The following is a 15,124-nucleotide window of genomic DNA, read 5'->3' as shown; positions in this document are numbered from 1 at the left end:
CTCCTAGTGGGACTTGTCCTACCTAGGACTACATTAGAACAAGTAACCTCTATTAAATGCCTATTCTTCCGTTTAGCCACACCATTCTGTTGGGGTGTGTCAGAACAGGAAGACTGATGGATAATACCACGCTGAACCATAAATGCAGAAAAGGGGGCAGAAAAATACTCTTTGGCATTGTCACTACGCAAAACTTTCACACACACACCAAATTGATTGTGAACTACAGAAACAAAAGCACAAAAAATAGAGAATAACTCAGAACGATTTTTCATTTAATATAACCATGTAACTCTTGAATAATATCAACAAATATAAAAAAACCCAAATTGGAAGAAACTGGACAAGGACCCCAAACATCCAAATGAACTAAAGAAAATGGACTAACAGACCGTTTATTAACTCTAGGGGGATAACTCACACGATGAAGTTTCTCAAACTGACAGGACTTACATTCAAGACAAAACTAGGATCTCATTTTTTAAAACTCTCCAAGGATGGATGACCAAGCCGGCAATGTATCTGGTGGGGGGGGGGGGGGGAAGCGGCACTGGAGCACACAACCGATTGAACATCTTCAAGCAAATACAGCCCCCTGACTCCTGTACTCTACCAATCGTCTTCCTCGCAGCAAGATCCTGAAAGATACAAGAATCAAGATAAAAAGCCACTGAACAGTTAAAGGCTTTGGTTAATTTACTAATTGACATAAGATTTAAAGGAAAATTGGGAAGGTAGAGAACAGAGGATAACGATAGAGAGGAACTAGGGCGAGCAGTGCCAGTGCCTTTAACCTTTGCTAAAGACCCATCAACTAAAGTAACACTAGAAGATGACGGGGACAAAGAAGAAAAGATACCTGACATCCCAGACATGTGATCGGATGCACCTGAATCAATGATCTAGGGGTGGGAGGTAGTAGAAAGACACGCTGTTGCATTACCTATCCTCACCAGAGTAGCAGTGGAAGAAGTAGGCTGTGAAATCTGGAACTGATTGTACCGTGCAAATTCCTCCTCTGACATGATCACAACCTTACCCTCAGAGGGTTGAGACTGAGGGACTGAATCACTACTAGTGGTAGAATTAGCAACCTGCTGAGTTTTCTGGTTTCCAATGGAGCTTCCAACAAAACCGCTGAATGTGACCAGGTTGGCCACAATGATGACAAGTTCTTACATTACCCGAACCATCAGAAGTAGTACCAAATTGGCTAAAACCCTGCTGAGTTTGGCCCCTTCCTGTGCCACGACCACCACCATGGCCACCTCCATGACCTCCCCCACGATTTCCACCATCTCCATGACCACTTACACCAGCCCTTGACTGAGACACCAGGGCAGAACTCTCGGCTGTAGGTGTAGCATCACGAGAACTCTCACGGGACAGTCGAAGAACTCGAGAAAAGGTATCCATGAGTGAAGCAACAGTTTCACCATCAAGAATATGAGACCGAACTGACTCAAACTCTTGTCCCAGTCCTCCCAAAAAGCTCATAACTGCCAATTGCTCTCTTTGGGTCTGCATCTGTTTCACATGGGAAAAAAGGAAGAGTGAGTTTAACTCCTCATACATTCTCTTGAAATCAGCAAAGTATTGGGTGATAGAACGTCCCTTTCTCTCAGTCCGGTAGAACTCCTGAGACAACTCATATATGCGAGATAAGTTATTTTGGCCAGAATACAAAACACCCAAATACTCCCATAATTCTTTCACGGCATCGATGTGAGTAACCAAATCTACTATATGGTTCTCCATCGAATTCAACATCTGCCCAAGAATCCGGGCATCAATAGTATCCCAAGTTGGATCATCAGCAGGCTCATTGTTGTCTCCTGGGGTCTTCCTCTCTCCGTTTTGCGCCCTAGCTAGCTTTTAGCTGCGGTTTTTGGCCCTTGGGCTTGTATATTCCTTCAGCCTGCTGACCACGACCTGTCAAGACAAGGTTCACAATCTTCCTCCATTGCTGAAAGTTTGTGATACCCTCAAGCTTCTTTTCTGTGATTCGATTGAAGGATGACGAAACCATCTCCGTAACTACTGCATTCTTCCTATCATCATCTCGCATATTATCTTTTTTAAATTTCCACCAAAATATTCGACAAATATTTACTCACACACACAATCGGCACCTGCTGCCACTAAGATGATCAAATAAATCACCACTCACAAATTGAATCATCACAAAATCACACCAGCATCTTGTCGCAATCAACACTGCACATAGAACTCCAAAAACATCAAGCAAACATCAAGCCGAACTCCAAAAACTGCCGCAATCAGCACTCCACACAGCACTCCAAAAACATCAAGCAAACATCATTCCAGCAACCTGCCGCCATCAATCCTTTCACCAAATCACCATAAAGTCCTTCGGAAATCAGCTTTTGTATTGTAATAGAAGCAGATTTACAGCATTGTCACCAATATTCAATCCGCAACCAGGAACAGACAAAAAGAAGGGGTGAAATCACCCCTGTTCTGAAACTTGCAACCTCTGGTTAGGGGAACCAGAAATCGCAGAAAAGAAAAAAGAAAAATGGGAAGAGAATCTCGCATGTTGTGCCCTGATTTAATGGATCAGCTCTGATACCATGTAACCTGCGAAATTAGAGAATGGAAGGGAGAGAAGAAGAGAAGAAGAGAGGAGGGAAGAAGAAGAACTCACACAACCGTGAGCAGTCTATTGAATATTTAAAAAAGGGATGTACAAGATAAATATAGGGTTAGGGGCAAAACAGTAAAAGACCACCTCAAATAAATCGAGGTTAAGAAGGCTCTCGGTATTAGCGCCAGGCACTAATCCCGAGAGCCATTATTGGCCCACACACTAATATCTAACATGAAATATGATCTGGTTGTGCATGGGTGGAAGTCAAGGGGTGTGACAGAAGCCCATCAATCTGGGGTTTGGACAAATACTAGGAAGCATCATTAAGATTGTTGTGCGAGATTGTACAGAGTAGCAGCAGCACATAAGAGGTGTTGGGCAGATGTCTTGAAACAAGGAATTAGATTGTCTCTTGCAAGTTGGCTACCTCAGTTTTAGAAGAAATTTGAAGAATAAAGGAGATGGATGAAGCATATGGTTTGTTGGCTTTACAGCTATGAATTTCATTGGGACTAGAAGGATAGGAGGGTCTGGGATGGAAGCTCTAGGGGTATGCTTTAGTGGCTACCATTATAATTATTAGGCCAGAGAGTTGGATGATGAAGATGAAAGAAGATTGATGGAAGTTATAAAAACCTGGAAGACTATAGCTCAACCAAAGATCGCTACTTTTTCCTGGGTATAGCTTTTAAAGTTCCAAATCTGGACATTTTACAACATAAGCACTGAAGTTTGGCAAACAGATGTTATTCAAGCTATGAAGATGAGGAATCTTCTGTTCATTTGTTCTTGAACTGCCAGATGGTTAAATGGGTTTGGATGTATCTCTTAGGGCTAACTGGGGTCAGATGTCACAACAGCATGGCCAAGAGACGTTCAACAGCCGTGTCTAAGTGGCCAAGGAATCGATTCGAGTGTAAAGGAAATATCTTGGAATTTATGTCGGTATTCTTGAGGCAGATATTTGAAATTTTGAATGTCATTCCAGGTCTTATCCCAGAGTTAGTGCTAATATTGGTCGGTTTTTGATGGATTGGCCAGTCTGACTAAAAGTTATCCAGTGGCTGACCAAAACTATTTTCTGCTGCTTAAGTCTTCAATTGGTTTCCTAATTCCTAGCTGTGTGAGTGATGTAATCATATAATAGCTTTCTTAGACCTTACTCATGTATATCATGTAAATGGGTTCTCTGTTTTGTATATGTGGTTCTATAGTGATGACAATGGTGAGATACATATAATTTCTTGTTACCAATTAATAAACAATAAGAGTTATACTGTAATATCTGTTAGAAACTTTGGTAACATGCAAATGAAATCTAACAATAAAGTCATAATGGTCAAGGAAGACTTTCCTCCTATGCGAAAACTAAAAACTGCTTTTTTTCTCCATTTCATAACAACTTCATCTTCCTCAAGTGAAGGATGTATGTTTATAAAAAGTAGTCAAGTGAAGGATATAGGTTGATGAAAATGAAGTTACGTGAAGGATATAGGTTGATAAAAATGTAGTTGAGTAATTGTTGTCACATGTTATTTCTCCTCATCTAAAGAAGGATCAATAAATTGATATTCAACAGGATCTCTTTACTAAAAAGATCCAATAAGCCACAATATAAAGGAAAGGCAACTGACAGAAAATCCCACTCTCCTGCTGCCCTTATGAAGATTGACCTTCACAAAGCTTTTGATTCCCTCAGATGGGACTTCATCGGTGATGTGCTCTCCCAGATGGGATTCCCCCCTGCTTTCATTCGCTGAGTCCATGCCTGCTTATCCACCCCCTCTTTCTCGGTTATTGTGAATGGCTCCCCGGCGGGGTTTTTCAAATCTAAAGTTGGTATTCGTCAGGGATGTCTTCTCTCTCCTTTTCTTTTCTCTCTGGCCCTGGAAGTCCTTTCCAGGAGCATCCAAGCCAAAACTGATCTCCACCTCATCTCCCCAATTCCCAAATGTAAGCATCTGAACCTCACCCATTTGGCCTTTGTTGATGATCTTATGATCTTCTCCAAAGCTTCCCCCTCTTCCATCTCTGAGATCATGGCTTCCCTTAACCTCTTCGAGAGTCTCTCTGGCCTCCGCATTAATCTCCTTAAATCCAAACTCTTACTCTCTGGTGTCTCGACCCTTGACCGAGACTACCTCCTCCGTCTCACTGGTTTTTCTCTTGGCTCTCTTCCAGTGAAATACCTGGGTCTTCCCCTTATCCCTGCTAGGCTCTCTAGTCATCATTGCACTCCCATGCTTGACAATATTTGCAAGCGTCTTCAGCTCTGGAAGGGTAGATTCCTATCCTATACGGGTAGGCTTGAATGCATCAAATCGGTGCTTCAATCTTCTTATATCTACTGGTGCGGCATCTTTGCCCTTCCCAAAGCCACCATCAAAGCTATGGAAGCCCTTTTCTGTGCTTTCCTCTGGAAAGGAAAAGAATCCCACAGACTACTCCACCCTCTCAGCTGCAAATCCATCTGCCTCCCAAAATCCGAAGGAGGTCTGGGCATCCGCCGAATCCGTGATTCCAATACCGCGGGTATTCTGAAGCTTATTTGGAAAATCTCCTCTAAGCATGACTCCATTTGGGTCCATTGGGTCTACTCCCACTTCCTCAAGAATGACTCCATTTGGACTGTATCCGTCCCTGCGGATTCTTCTTGGATCTTGCGCAAGATCCTTCTTCTCCGCCCCCTGGCCCTTAGAGCCATCTCCTCCTCCATCATGGATGGATCCTACACCTCCCTCTGGCTTGACCCCTGGCATCCCTTTGGTGTCCTCTACAACTTCTTTGGAGCCAGAACAATTTATTCCTCCGGCATTCCAAAGTCTGCTCCCCTCTCCTCCATCATTTTTCAGGGTTCCTGGTCCCCCCCCCTCCCCTACCCCCCTCGCCCTCTCCTTGATCTGGAATTCCCTCCCTACCCTTCCTCCCTCCCCCCATGCTCACACGGACAAGGTTATTTGGCTCCCCTCCTCTAATGGCCTTTTCAGCTTTAGATCTGCCTGGAATCTAGTTAGAATCCAAGCCCCTACTGTCCTATGGCATAAGTTAGTCTGGTTCAAAGGCCACATCCCTCGTCATAGCTTCCTTGCTTGGAGAACCCATAACCTTTGCCTCCCTACCCAAGCCTTCCTCTCCCACCGTAGAATCCACGTCCCCACATCTTGCATCTTCTGTTGGAATGGTTCAGAAGACATTGACCACCTTTTTTTTGCATGCCCCTTTACCTCTACCATTTGGAAAAAAGCCCTTTCGTTTATCTGGCCTCGTAGTAGGAGACATCTCCCTTTCGCTCGAGAGTGGCTTTGGCTGGTCATGACTTACCCTGGATGCTCGATCTGTGACACTATTGGCAAGCTTGTGTTTTGCGCTTCTCTTTACCACATTTGGATGGAGAGGAACCTTAGGAGATGGACCTCCAAATCTCGCTCTTTTGACTTGATTTGGAAAGCCATCTTCTGGGATGTCTCTACTAAGCTTACTTTTCTTCCTACCAAGGTTGTTTTGGACTCCCCAAGGAACAGGCATATTGTTGTGTCCTGGGGTTTAGATACTGCTCTCTTAAGATCCCTCTCCCCCACTTAATTGGGCCTGGGATCTGCTCTCCCCCCCTCCCCCCCGTGTTTCCCTCTTTGTACATTCCCCCCCCCCTTTTTTTTTCCGGTTCTCTTCTCCTTTTCGCCCCCCTTGGGCTTTGGTAATATAATTTTTTATTCACCAAAAAAAAAAAAAGGAAAGGCAACATGTTTTAACACATGAAATCAACACAAACCTGTTACTTTGTTGATGAACCATCCAAAAGGATGAAATATAGTAAAGTGATGGCAGGTCCAAAATCAGAATAGGGTCCTGCAGATAACCAATGCAATATGATATTAAATGAAGCAGCACCTACTTTGGTCCCTAAAGAGGTACTAGACATTAAATCTAAAAATTCTCACATACCTTTTCCATAACCCAACCTCCTTGAACAAACAATGAAAGATAAATAGGCTTCCTGACATCTGCTGAATAAATATGTACACTCTTGCGTGATGAGATAATACCATGTTGCTTCTCAACATTATTCCCTTCTTTTGTTCTCTCCCAGATTGTAAATTCTGCAGGACAAGGAAGCCTGTTCTCCAACTTCAGAGGAGAATTGATAGAAATTTTCCAATCATATACAGGTGCATTTAGTTCTGTGTGAAGCACCGAGGCATCTGTGCCAATACTAAGCCAAAAATACTGTTTACTGCTATTACCAGGAGAACAATACAAGATAATATCCTTTTTCTCAAGCTGATTCAACCTAAACGTAAAAATTGGATTCATATTTCTGGGGTTCATGGTATTATGTCTAGAAAGTGAACCCTGATCAACAAAAGATTGGTCGTTCCCATAGGCATAGCCAGAACCTACAGCAACTGCATGACCCCACAAGTACGGGGACTGAGGATACTCAACAAAAGGACGAACTTGCAAGCATAAGTCAGAATCCTTGGCCATACTTCTCCAGGGTAAGACAGTTGAGGATGCTGGACTAATAACAGCAACAGTGTTATTTAAGCTGCTAACATTTTCATCAATTACTTGTTGCCGCGTACGTATCCAACGCCTTCGCCTGACAAAATCTTGAGCAGATTTTGTGCATGATTTGGGAGAAGTTGGAGGCCATTTTATGCTCTGATAGTCAGGTCCATATGCCCAACCATCAAGGTCCACACAATGGGGTTTATCAATAGTCCATGTAGATGTCCATTTCCATCCAGCTGCGAGGGGAGGCTCAAAGAAGTCCTTCAAAATAAGAGCAAGTAGAAGAGTCATGTTACAACCATGAGACATTTAAGAATATTATTGAATTAAGGGTGATGCACAGTAAATCTGAATTTAGACTTCACCTTGGATGAATATGAGAAGTCTCTTGTACTCCAGCGCCCTGGATCATTACCACGAAAACCAGGCCACCTATTACCCCAGCCAGAAATTGAATGATATCGCTGGTTCTCAAAGACCTCCTCTACCACAGTGTTCTGACCGCTAAATTCTGAAATTGAAAGAGCAGAGTTAAGAAGCACAGAAATAGGACAGACAGATAGATCCAATTTGACGTCTGAGTCATTAATGACTGTTGCAAGGCCCCTGAATATAGCATGCTTCTTCCCATTCTTCATGACAACTTGTAAGGCAACAAAATCTTCTTTCAATGTTTTGGGAATTACTGACAGTGGCAGCAATGACCGAAGGCTCTCCCATGGTCCCTCTGGGCCAAGACCCACCCACAGACCTGAATTCCTATCAGTCTCATTCACACTTTCCATATCGCTATGAATGTTTGCAGCTGTCTTCCTTTCAAAAAACCAAGTAGAAACAAACAAACATCCATAACCACTTATTCCTTCTTCAGTGCTCAGCTGGCCCTGGAGGAAAGAAACATTGGATAAGCAAAAAGATATATAGTTCAAAGGTCTGTTGTGAACACGCATCGCTTGGAAAGTCCATGCTCACTCATGGAGCCATACATGTGTCTATGATGGCAAGAAAATGTACACACCTTTCTTGTTAGAGAATATGAGACAAGCTTTTGGCCATCAGATGGCTGATGCAGCATCCTCACTGAAGCTACCTTCTTCAGCGTATGAACACCATGTCCAACAGGTATGGAAGATGCACCAACAACTTCACCTATATTTTACAAACACCAAACATTCAGTAATCAAATAAAACAGATAATACACATACAATAATTTAATTCCTATACTAATATACTATTTTTTTATACAAAAGCTCAAATAAAAACCCAACAAAAGGGATATTGGACCCTGGATAGTGTGACTTGTTGTGCTTCGCTCTGGTTGGCGATTCCCCTCCCCCCTTAGTCCCTTTTTGTGGTTGGTTGGGGCCTATCCCCTTCTCTTTTGCAGGCCCTAGCTTTTATTGGCAGGGCCTTGTATTTGGCTCGTGATTGTATGTTTGTTTGTCCCCCCCTCTTTTCTTTCCTTGGTATTGAATTTTGTATTCATCCACAAAAAAAAAAAAAAAACCCCAACAAAAGCATGCATGGAATTCAAATGCTATTATTTTGACCCTGATTACTGAGACTTTATGGTGTCATAATTTATCTAAGATGTTACACTAATAAAAACATGAATTGGAGTTAAAAGGGAACAATAAAAATAAAAAAGGGTTACTCCTACCCCATTCTTTAAAAAACTCACCGTGCCTCGAGACCATAGTACTAAAACTCGCGAAATTTTAGTCGAGATATCGAATATTTCGAGTATCTCGACCTGTCCGAAACGAAACGAAACGCAAGTCCGATATGAAAAAATGCAATATTTCGAATATTTCGATGAAATTTCAGAAATTTCGGTCATCTCGTTTCGGAAATTTCAGAAATCTCGGTAATTTCGATAATCTCGTTTCGAAAATTTTGGAAATCTCGGCCATTTTTGGCATTTTACACCCACAGAAAAATACCATATTTCGACGAAATTTCGTCGATGACAAAATTTCGGTATCTAATTTCAGTCAGACCGAAACACCGAAACGAAACGAGATTTAGTACCATGCTCGAGACAGGTGGTATGTTAACAAAATAGCTACTTGTTTGGCTTTTGTCCCTTTGAAGACAAGTTCCAACTAAATCAGTACCGAGAAGCAGGTACAGATATTCAACATATAAAATATCTTAATTTATCAGCTTTCTACTTGTTAGAAGTATCGAGTGGGACCCATTTATGGGTTTCGTTTTGTGTGTGTTAATTTTTGGTCTTTTCCATATTTGCCCCTATCCCTATTTATATTGTATCTCCTTCATTATTGAGTTAATTAGAAGTTACGGCTGCTGTTGTATTCCTTTCTTCTCTTCTCTGGTTTCATAGTTTACATGGTATCAGAGCAGGGTTACTAGAATGGGTACACAACCGTACGCAATCCCCTTTTCTCTTCTTTTTCTTTTCTGCGATTTCTGGTTGATCTAACCAGAGGCTTGCAATCTTAAGAAAAAGGGTGGTTCCACCCCTCCTTTTTGTTGGTTCGTTGATTGTAGATTCGATTGTTGAGGTTATGGATTAAATCTGCTACTTCTACAAAAGAGAAAAAAAAAAAAGAGCAGATTTCTGAAGGTTTTTTTTTTTTTTGGTGATGTTGTGAGAGGTTTGATGGCAGGATGGTTCTGATTTGCTGTTTGTTCGATTTATGGCGATTCGATTGGAGTTGGTGGTAGTATATCTCTGAGCTTAGTGGCAGCCGGTTACAATTTTGGTGCTTCTCGATTTTTTGTTGTGTGGTGAAATTGGTTCCTTCTTCAAAGGACCAGCATGGATGATGATAATAAAAAGAATATGGTTACAGAAGTTGTTTCCTCATCCACCAATCGAATCACGGAGAAGAAACTTGAAGGGGTCAAAAATTTCCAGCAATGGAGGAAAATTGTGAAACTTGTCTTGACAGGTCGAGATCAGCAGGCACATCTGACAGGCACCAAACCTGCTGATGATACGACTTGGGATACTATCGATGCTAGGATTCTTGGTCAGATGTTGAACTCGATGGAGAACCATATAATGGATTTGGTTACTCACATCGATATGGTTAAGGAATTAGGGGAGTATCTTGGAGTTTTATATTCTGGTCAGAATAATTTGTCTTGAATTTATGAGTTATCTCAGGACTTCTATCGGACAGAGAGGAAGGGGCGGTCTATCACTCAATATTTTGTTGATTTCAAGAGAATGTATGAGGAGCTAAATTCCCTCCTTCCTATCTCTTCTGATGTGAGGTGAATGCAGAACCAGAGGGAGCAGTTGGCGGTTATTGGTTTTTTGGGAGGCCTTGGACAGGAGTATGAATCGGTTAGATCACAGACTCTTGGAGGTGGGACTGTTGCATCACTCACAGATACATTTTCTGGAGTGCCTTGTGTATCTCATGAGAGTTCTCATGATATTGCTCCTATAGTTGAGAGTTCAGCCCTGGTATCACAAACAAGGGACGTGAAGAAGGTGGAAATCGTGGGGGGAGGGTGTGGCCATGTCATAGGAAGGGGTCAAAATTAGCAGAGTTTTGGCCAATGTGGTACTTCTTCTGATGGATAGGGTATTGCACAGACTTGTCACAATTGTGGCCAACCTGGACATATTCAGAGGTTTTGTTGGAAGCTCCATGGGAAACCAGCACAACAGCAGCAGTTTGCTAATTCAGATACTACTATGGATTCAGCCCCTCAATCTCAACCATCTGAGGGTAAGGTAGTCATCATGTCTGAGGAGTTGCCCGGTACAATCAGTTCTAGATCTCACAGCCCACTTCTTCCACTGCTACTTTAGTTAAGGCAGGTAATGCCACTGCATGTCTCTCCGCTACATCTCATCTCTAGATTATTGATTGAGGGGCATCAGATCACATGTTGGGAATGTCAGGTATCTTTTCTTCTTAGCCGATTGGTCTTTAGCAAAGGTTAAAGGCATTGGTACCCTGTTCATCCCAATTCGTCTATATCCTTGCCTTTTGTTCTCTACCTTCCCAATTTTCCGTTTAATCTCATGTCTATTAGTAAGTTAACCAAAGCTTTAAACTATTAAGTGACATTTTACCCTTATTCTAGTGTTTTGCAGGATCTTGCTACGAAGGAGACGATTGGTAGAGGACAGGAGTTAGGGGGCTGTATTTTTTTTTGGTGAAAGTATATTACCAAACCCCAGGAGGGGGCAGGGAGAAAAAAAGGGGGGGGGGGAAACAAGAACAAGCAATCCAACCTACGCAGAGGTGGAGGGCAATAAAAGAGACAAATCAAGACCCCAAGAGACAACAATATGCCTGTTCCTTGGGGAATCCAAAAGGCGACGATGGCGAGTAAAACTGAGCTTATAAGAGACGTCGAAGGAGATGGCTTTCCAAATCATATCAAAAGATCGAGAGTTGGAAGTCCATCTCCTAAGATTCCACTCCATTCAAATATGATAGATAGCAGCGCCAAAGACCAGCTTCCCAATAGTGTCACAGATAGAGGTCCCTGAAAAAGTCATGTCCAACCAAAACCATTCTCGCTCAAAGGCCAGAGGTCTCCTACAGCGGGGGGCCATATCGAAGATGGGGCTTTTTTCCAGATGATGGAGGTAAATGGGCAAGCAAAGAAAAGGGGGGTTGTGTCTTCAAGGCTATTCCAACAAAGGGCGCAAGCTAGGGAGACAGGGATGTTGCGGTGGAGCAGGAAGGCTTGGGTTGGGAGGCAAAGTCTAAGGGTTCTCCATGCTGTGAAGCTGTGGCGAAGGATATGACCTTTGAACCAGATTAGTTTGTGCCAAGGGACGATGGGACCAGGGTCTCGAACAAAGTTCCAGGCTGAGCTAGTGCTAAAAAGGCCATTGGGGTAAGGGAGCCAAATGACCTTGTCCGCAAGAGGAGGGGGGGAGGGGTGTGGGGGGGGGGGAGGGACGGCCAAATCTGGGAGACGATAGAGGGGTGAAGAGAGGGGGGAGGGATCCAAGAGCCAAAGGAAATGAGGGAGGAGAGAGGTGTAGCTTTGGGAAGACCAGAAGAGTAAATCATCTTGGGCCCAAAGACATTATAAAGAATCCTAGGAGGATGCCAAGGATCAAGCCAAAGGGAGATGGGGAGGCCATCAACAATAGAGGTTGAGATACCACGGAGGGCAAGGGGGCGGAGGAGAAGGATCTTACGCCATATCCAGGAAGAGTGGGAGGGAATAGAGACAGTCCAAATGGAGTCCGACTTGAGAAGATGGGAGTAGACCCAATTGACCCAGATGGAATCGTGACGGGAGGAGATTTTTCAAATAAGCTTAAGGATGCCTGCGTTATTGGAGTCGCAAATGCGCCGAATACCAAGACCTAATTCAGATTTGGTTCGGGTTCAGTTGCTTTCTCTAGTGTTGCTTATCACTACCAAATTCACTATCGGCTTGGTCATCCATCGTTGGAGAGTCTTAAAAATTAGATCCTAGTTTTGCTTCTATTTCTAGTCTTGAATGTGAGTCGTGTCAGTTTGGGAAACTTCATTGTGTGTTATCCTCCTAGAGTCCATAAGCGTTCAACTTTTCCTTTTTCTTTAGTCCATTCTGATGAATGGGGATCCGTGCCTTGTTACTTCCAACTTGGGATTCAAATATTTTGTTACTTTTGTTGATGACCATTCAAGGGTTACTTGGTTATATTTAATGAAAAATCGTTCTGAGTTGGTTTCTATTTTCTATGCCTTTTTGTTTCTGAAGTTGGCACTCAATTTGGTGTTTGTGTGAAAATTTTGCATAGTGACAATGCCAAATAGTATTTTTCTACACCCTTTTCTGCATTTATGGTTCAACATGGTATGGTTCATCAATCTTCCTATTCTGACACACCTCAACAAAATGGTGTGGCAGAAAGGAAGAACCGGTATTTACTAGAAATTACTTGTTCTATGTTATTTGACATGCAGTTCCAAAAATTTTTGGGCTGATACAGTTCCAAAATTTTTTTGGGAATTGAAATGGCTCAATCTAAAAAGGGAGTTTTTAAGTCACTGCGAAAGTATGTTTTGGATTTACTTACTGAGACAGGCATGCTTGGGTCCAAGCCTATTGACTCTCCTATGGATTACAATGTGAAACTTACCGCTGAAGGGGGATATGTTCTTGATAATCCTAAGAGGTATAGAAGACTAGTGGTAAGTTAAACTATTTAACCGTTACCCGCCCAGATATTGCTTTTCCTGTTAGTGTGGTGAGCCAGTTTCTTTCTTCTCCTTGGACTCGTCATTGGGATGCTGTTATTCGTGTTTTACGATATCTCAAGAAGGCTCCGGGTAGAGGAATAGTGTATCAAGATCATGGTCATAACAGAGTTGAGGGGTCTTCAGATGCTAACTGGGCAAGATCTCCAATTGACAGGAGGTCGACTACAGGATACTGTACGTTTGTTGGAGGAAATCTTGTCTCTTAGAAAAGCAAGAACCAAAGTGTTGCAGCCCGTTCCAATGCTGAATCAGAATATATAGAGCTACGACACATTTAACTTGTGAGTTGATGTGGATACAACAGTTGTTATCTGAGTTTGGTTTTAAAACCTTGGTTCCCATGCAACTGTGGTGTGATAATCAAGCGGCCGTTCATATTGCTTGAAATCTTGTGTTTCATGAGAGGATGAAGCACATTGAGATAGACTGTCATTTTGTTCATGAGAAGATGCAAAGTGGATTGATTCTTCCAAGCCATGTCAGAACTAGAGAGCATATTGTAGATGTGTTCATGAAGCCTTTGGGTAGTGGGTGGATCGATTATATTTGGAACAAGCTGGGCATGATTGATATATATGCTCTAGCTTGAGGGGGAGTGTTAGAAGTATTGAGTGGGACACATTTATGGGTCTCGGGATTAGCGCCTAATGCTAATACCGATATCCCTTATGGGTCTCGTATTGTGTGTTTTATTTTTTGGTCTTTTCCATATTTGCCCCTATCCCTATTTATATAGTATCTCCTTCATTATTGAGTAAATCAGAAGTTATGGCTGCAGTTCTATTCCTTTCTTCTCTTCTTCCCTTATCTTCTCTGGTTTCATAGACTACACTAATAAAAGCAATTCTTTCTTAGAAAATCTCCACCAAATCATTACAATGGTGAAGAAGTTCCAGGACACAAATGCTTTTACAAGGCTAATTAAGGTATATCTCATAAACTTCATTTTGAAGCGGAAAAGGCCAATAGAAGACAAAGTGTTAAGTTTTATTACTAAATTGTCCTCATTATGATTGAGTTTAGAAGCATCATTGTCTGTCAATTCTAACTAGATGAGTAGCAGCTTAGGTTACAGAAATGGCACAGAGAGAGCACATACATAATTCCACATTTACCATTTCAAGAAACGAAGCAAATTCTACTTTAAAGGATAATGTACAGACTGATGTGTTAGGCAATGAATACCTTTCCCCGCTTTTGCTGCAAGGTTTGTCACCTCAACTTCCAACTTAGCCAGTCCCTGCACCAAAGAATATGCAAACAATCCCATGATGATGAAATTTTAAACTGAGAAATGTTGGAGAATATATGAACATTGACAACAGAACACTCGGGAATGTTTCAAATTCATTAAGCTTCAGATTTACACTTCACATTCAGCCGCATAACACATAACTGTTACGTGCTTATGCTTACATGGCATATGCATGGGAAGTTATGTAAGGGAATAGAATATTAGTATATAGGTTATATGGGTTAATAGAGGACGGGCCTTGGTGCAACGGTAAGGTTGCTCCATTGTGATCAAGTGGTCATGGGTTCAAATCTGGAAACAGCCTCCCTGCGAAAGCAGGGCTAAGACTGTGTACAATATGACCCTCCCCAGACCCCGCAATGGCGGGAGCCTTGTGCACTGGGTATGCCCTTGTTTTTTTTATATGGGTTAGTCTTGTTTGTATAGGTTAGTCGTGTGACACCCACCTCTAAATCGGGTCTTATTTGAACTTGTGTAATAACTCTATATGAAACCCGTTAGTAATTTTATCTAAACTATTATCTCATTTGGTGATCGTATCGGCT

The 15,124-nt window shown here is 42.2% G+C and overlaps 1 protein-coding gene across 2 annotated transcripts in view; it reads right to left on the bottom strand.

Annotated features, from left to right (window-relative positions):
- The window catches only part of LOC122672780, a 254,565-nt gene that overhangs the window by 71,323 nt on the left and 168,118 nt on the right, over positions 1 to 15,124 (bottom strand). For both annotated transcript variants that reach the window (XM_043870268.1, XM_043870269.1), the window contains 5 exons: positions 14,510 to 14,564; positions 8,142 to 8,272; positions 7,489 to 8,007; positions 6,554 to 7,384; positions 6,381 to 6,457 (listed from right to left, as the gene is read on the bottom strand). In XM_043870268.1, coding sequence (XP_043726203.1) covers positions 6,381 to 6,457; positions 6,554 to 7,384; positions 7,489 to 8,007; positions 8,142 to 8,272; positions 14,510 to 14,564 — 1,613 coding nt within the window. The remainder of the gene's footprint in view (positions 1 to 6,380; positions 6,458 to 6,553; positions 7,385 to 7,488; positions 8,008 to 8,141; positions 8,273 to 14,509; positions 14,565 to 15,124) is intronic.

The sequence above is a fragment of the Telopea speciosissima genome, chromosome 8 (assembly GCF_018873765.1).
Source record: "Telopea speciosissima isolate NSW1024214 ecotype Mountain lineage chromosome 8, Tspe_v1, whole genome shotgun sequence".
NCBI lineage: Eukaryota > Viridiplantae > Streptophyta > Magnoliopsida > Proteales > Proteaceae > Telopea > Telopea speciosissima.
This window is presented reverse-complemented; position numbering and strand designations above follow the sequence as displayed.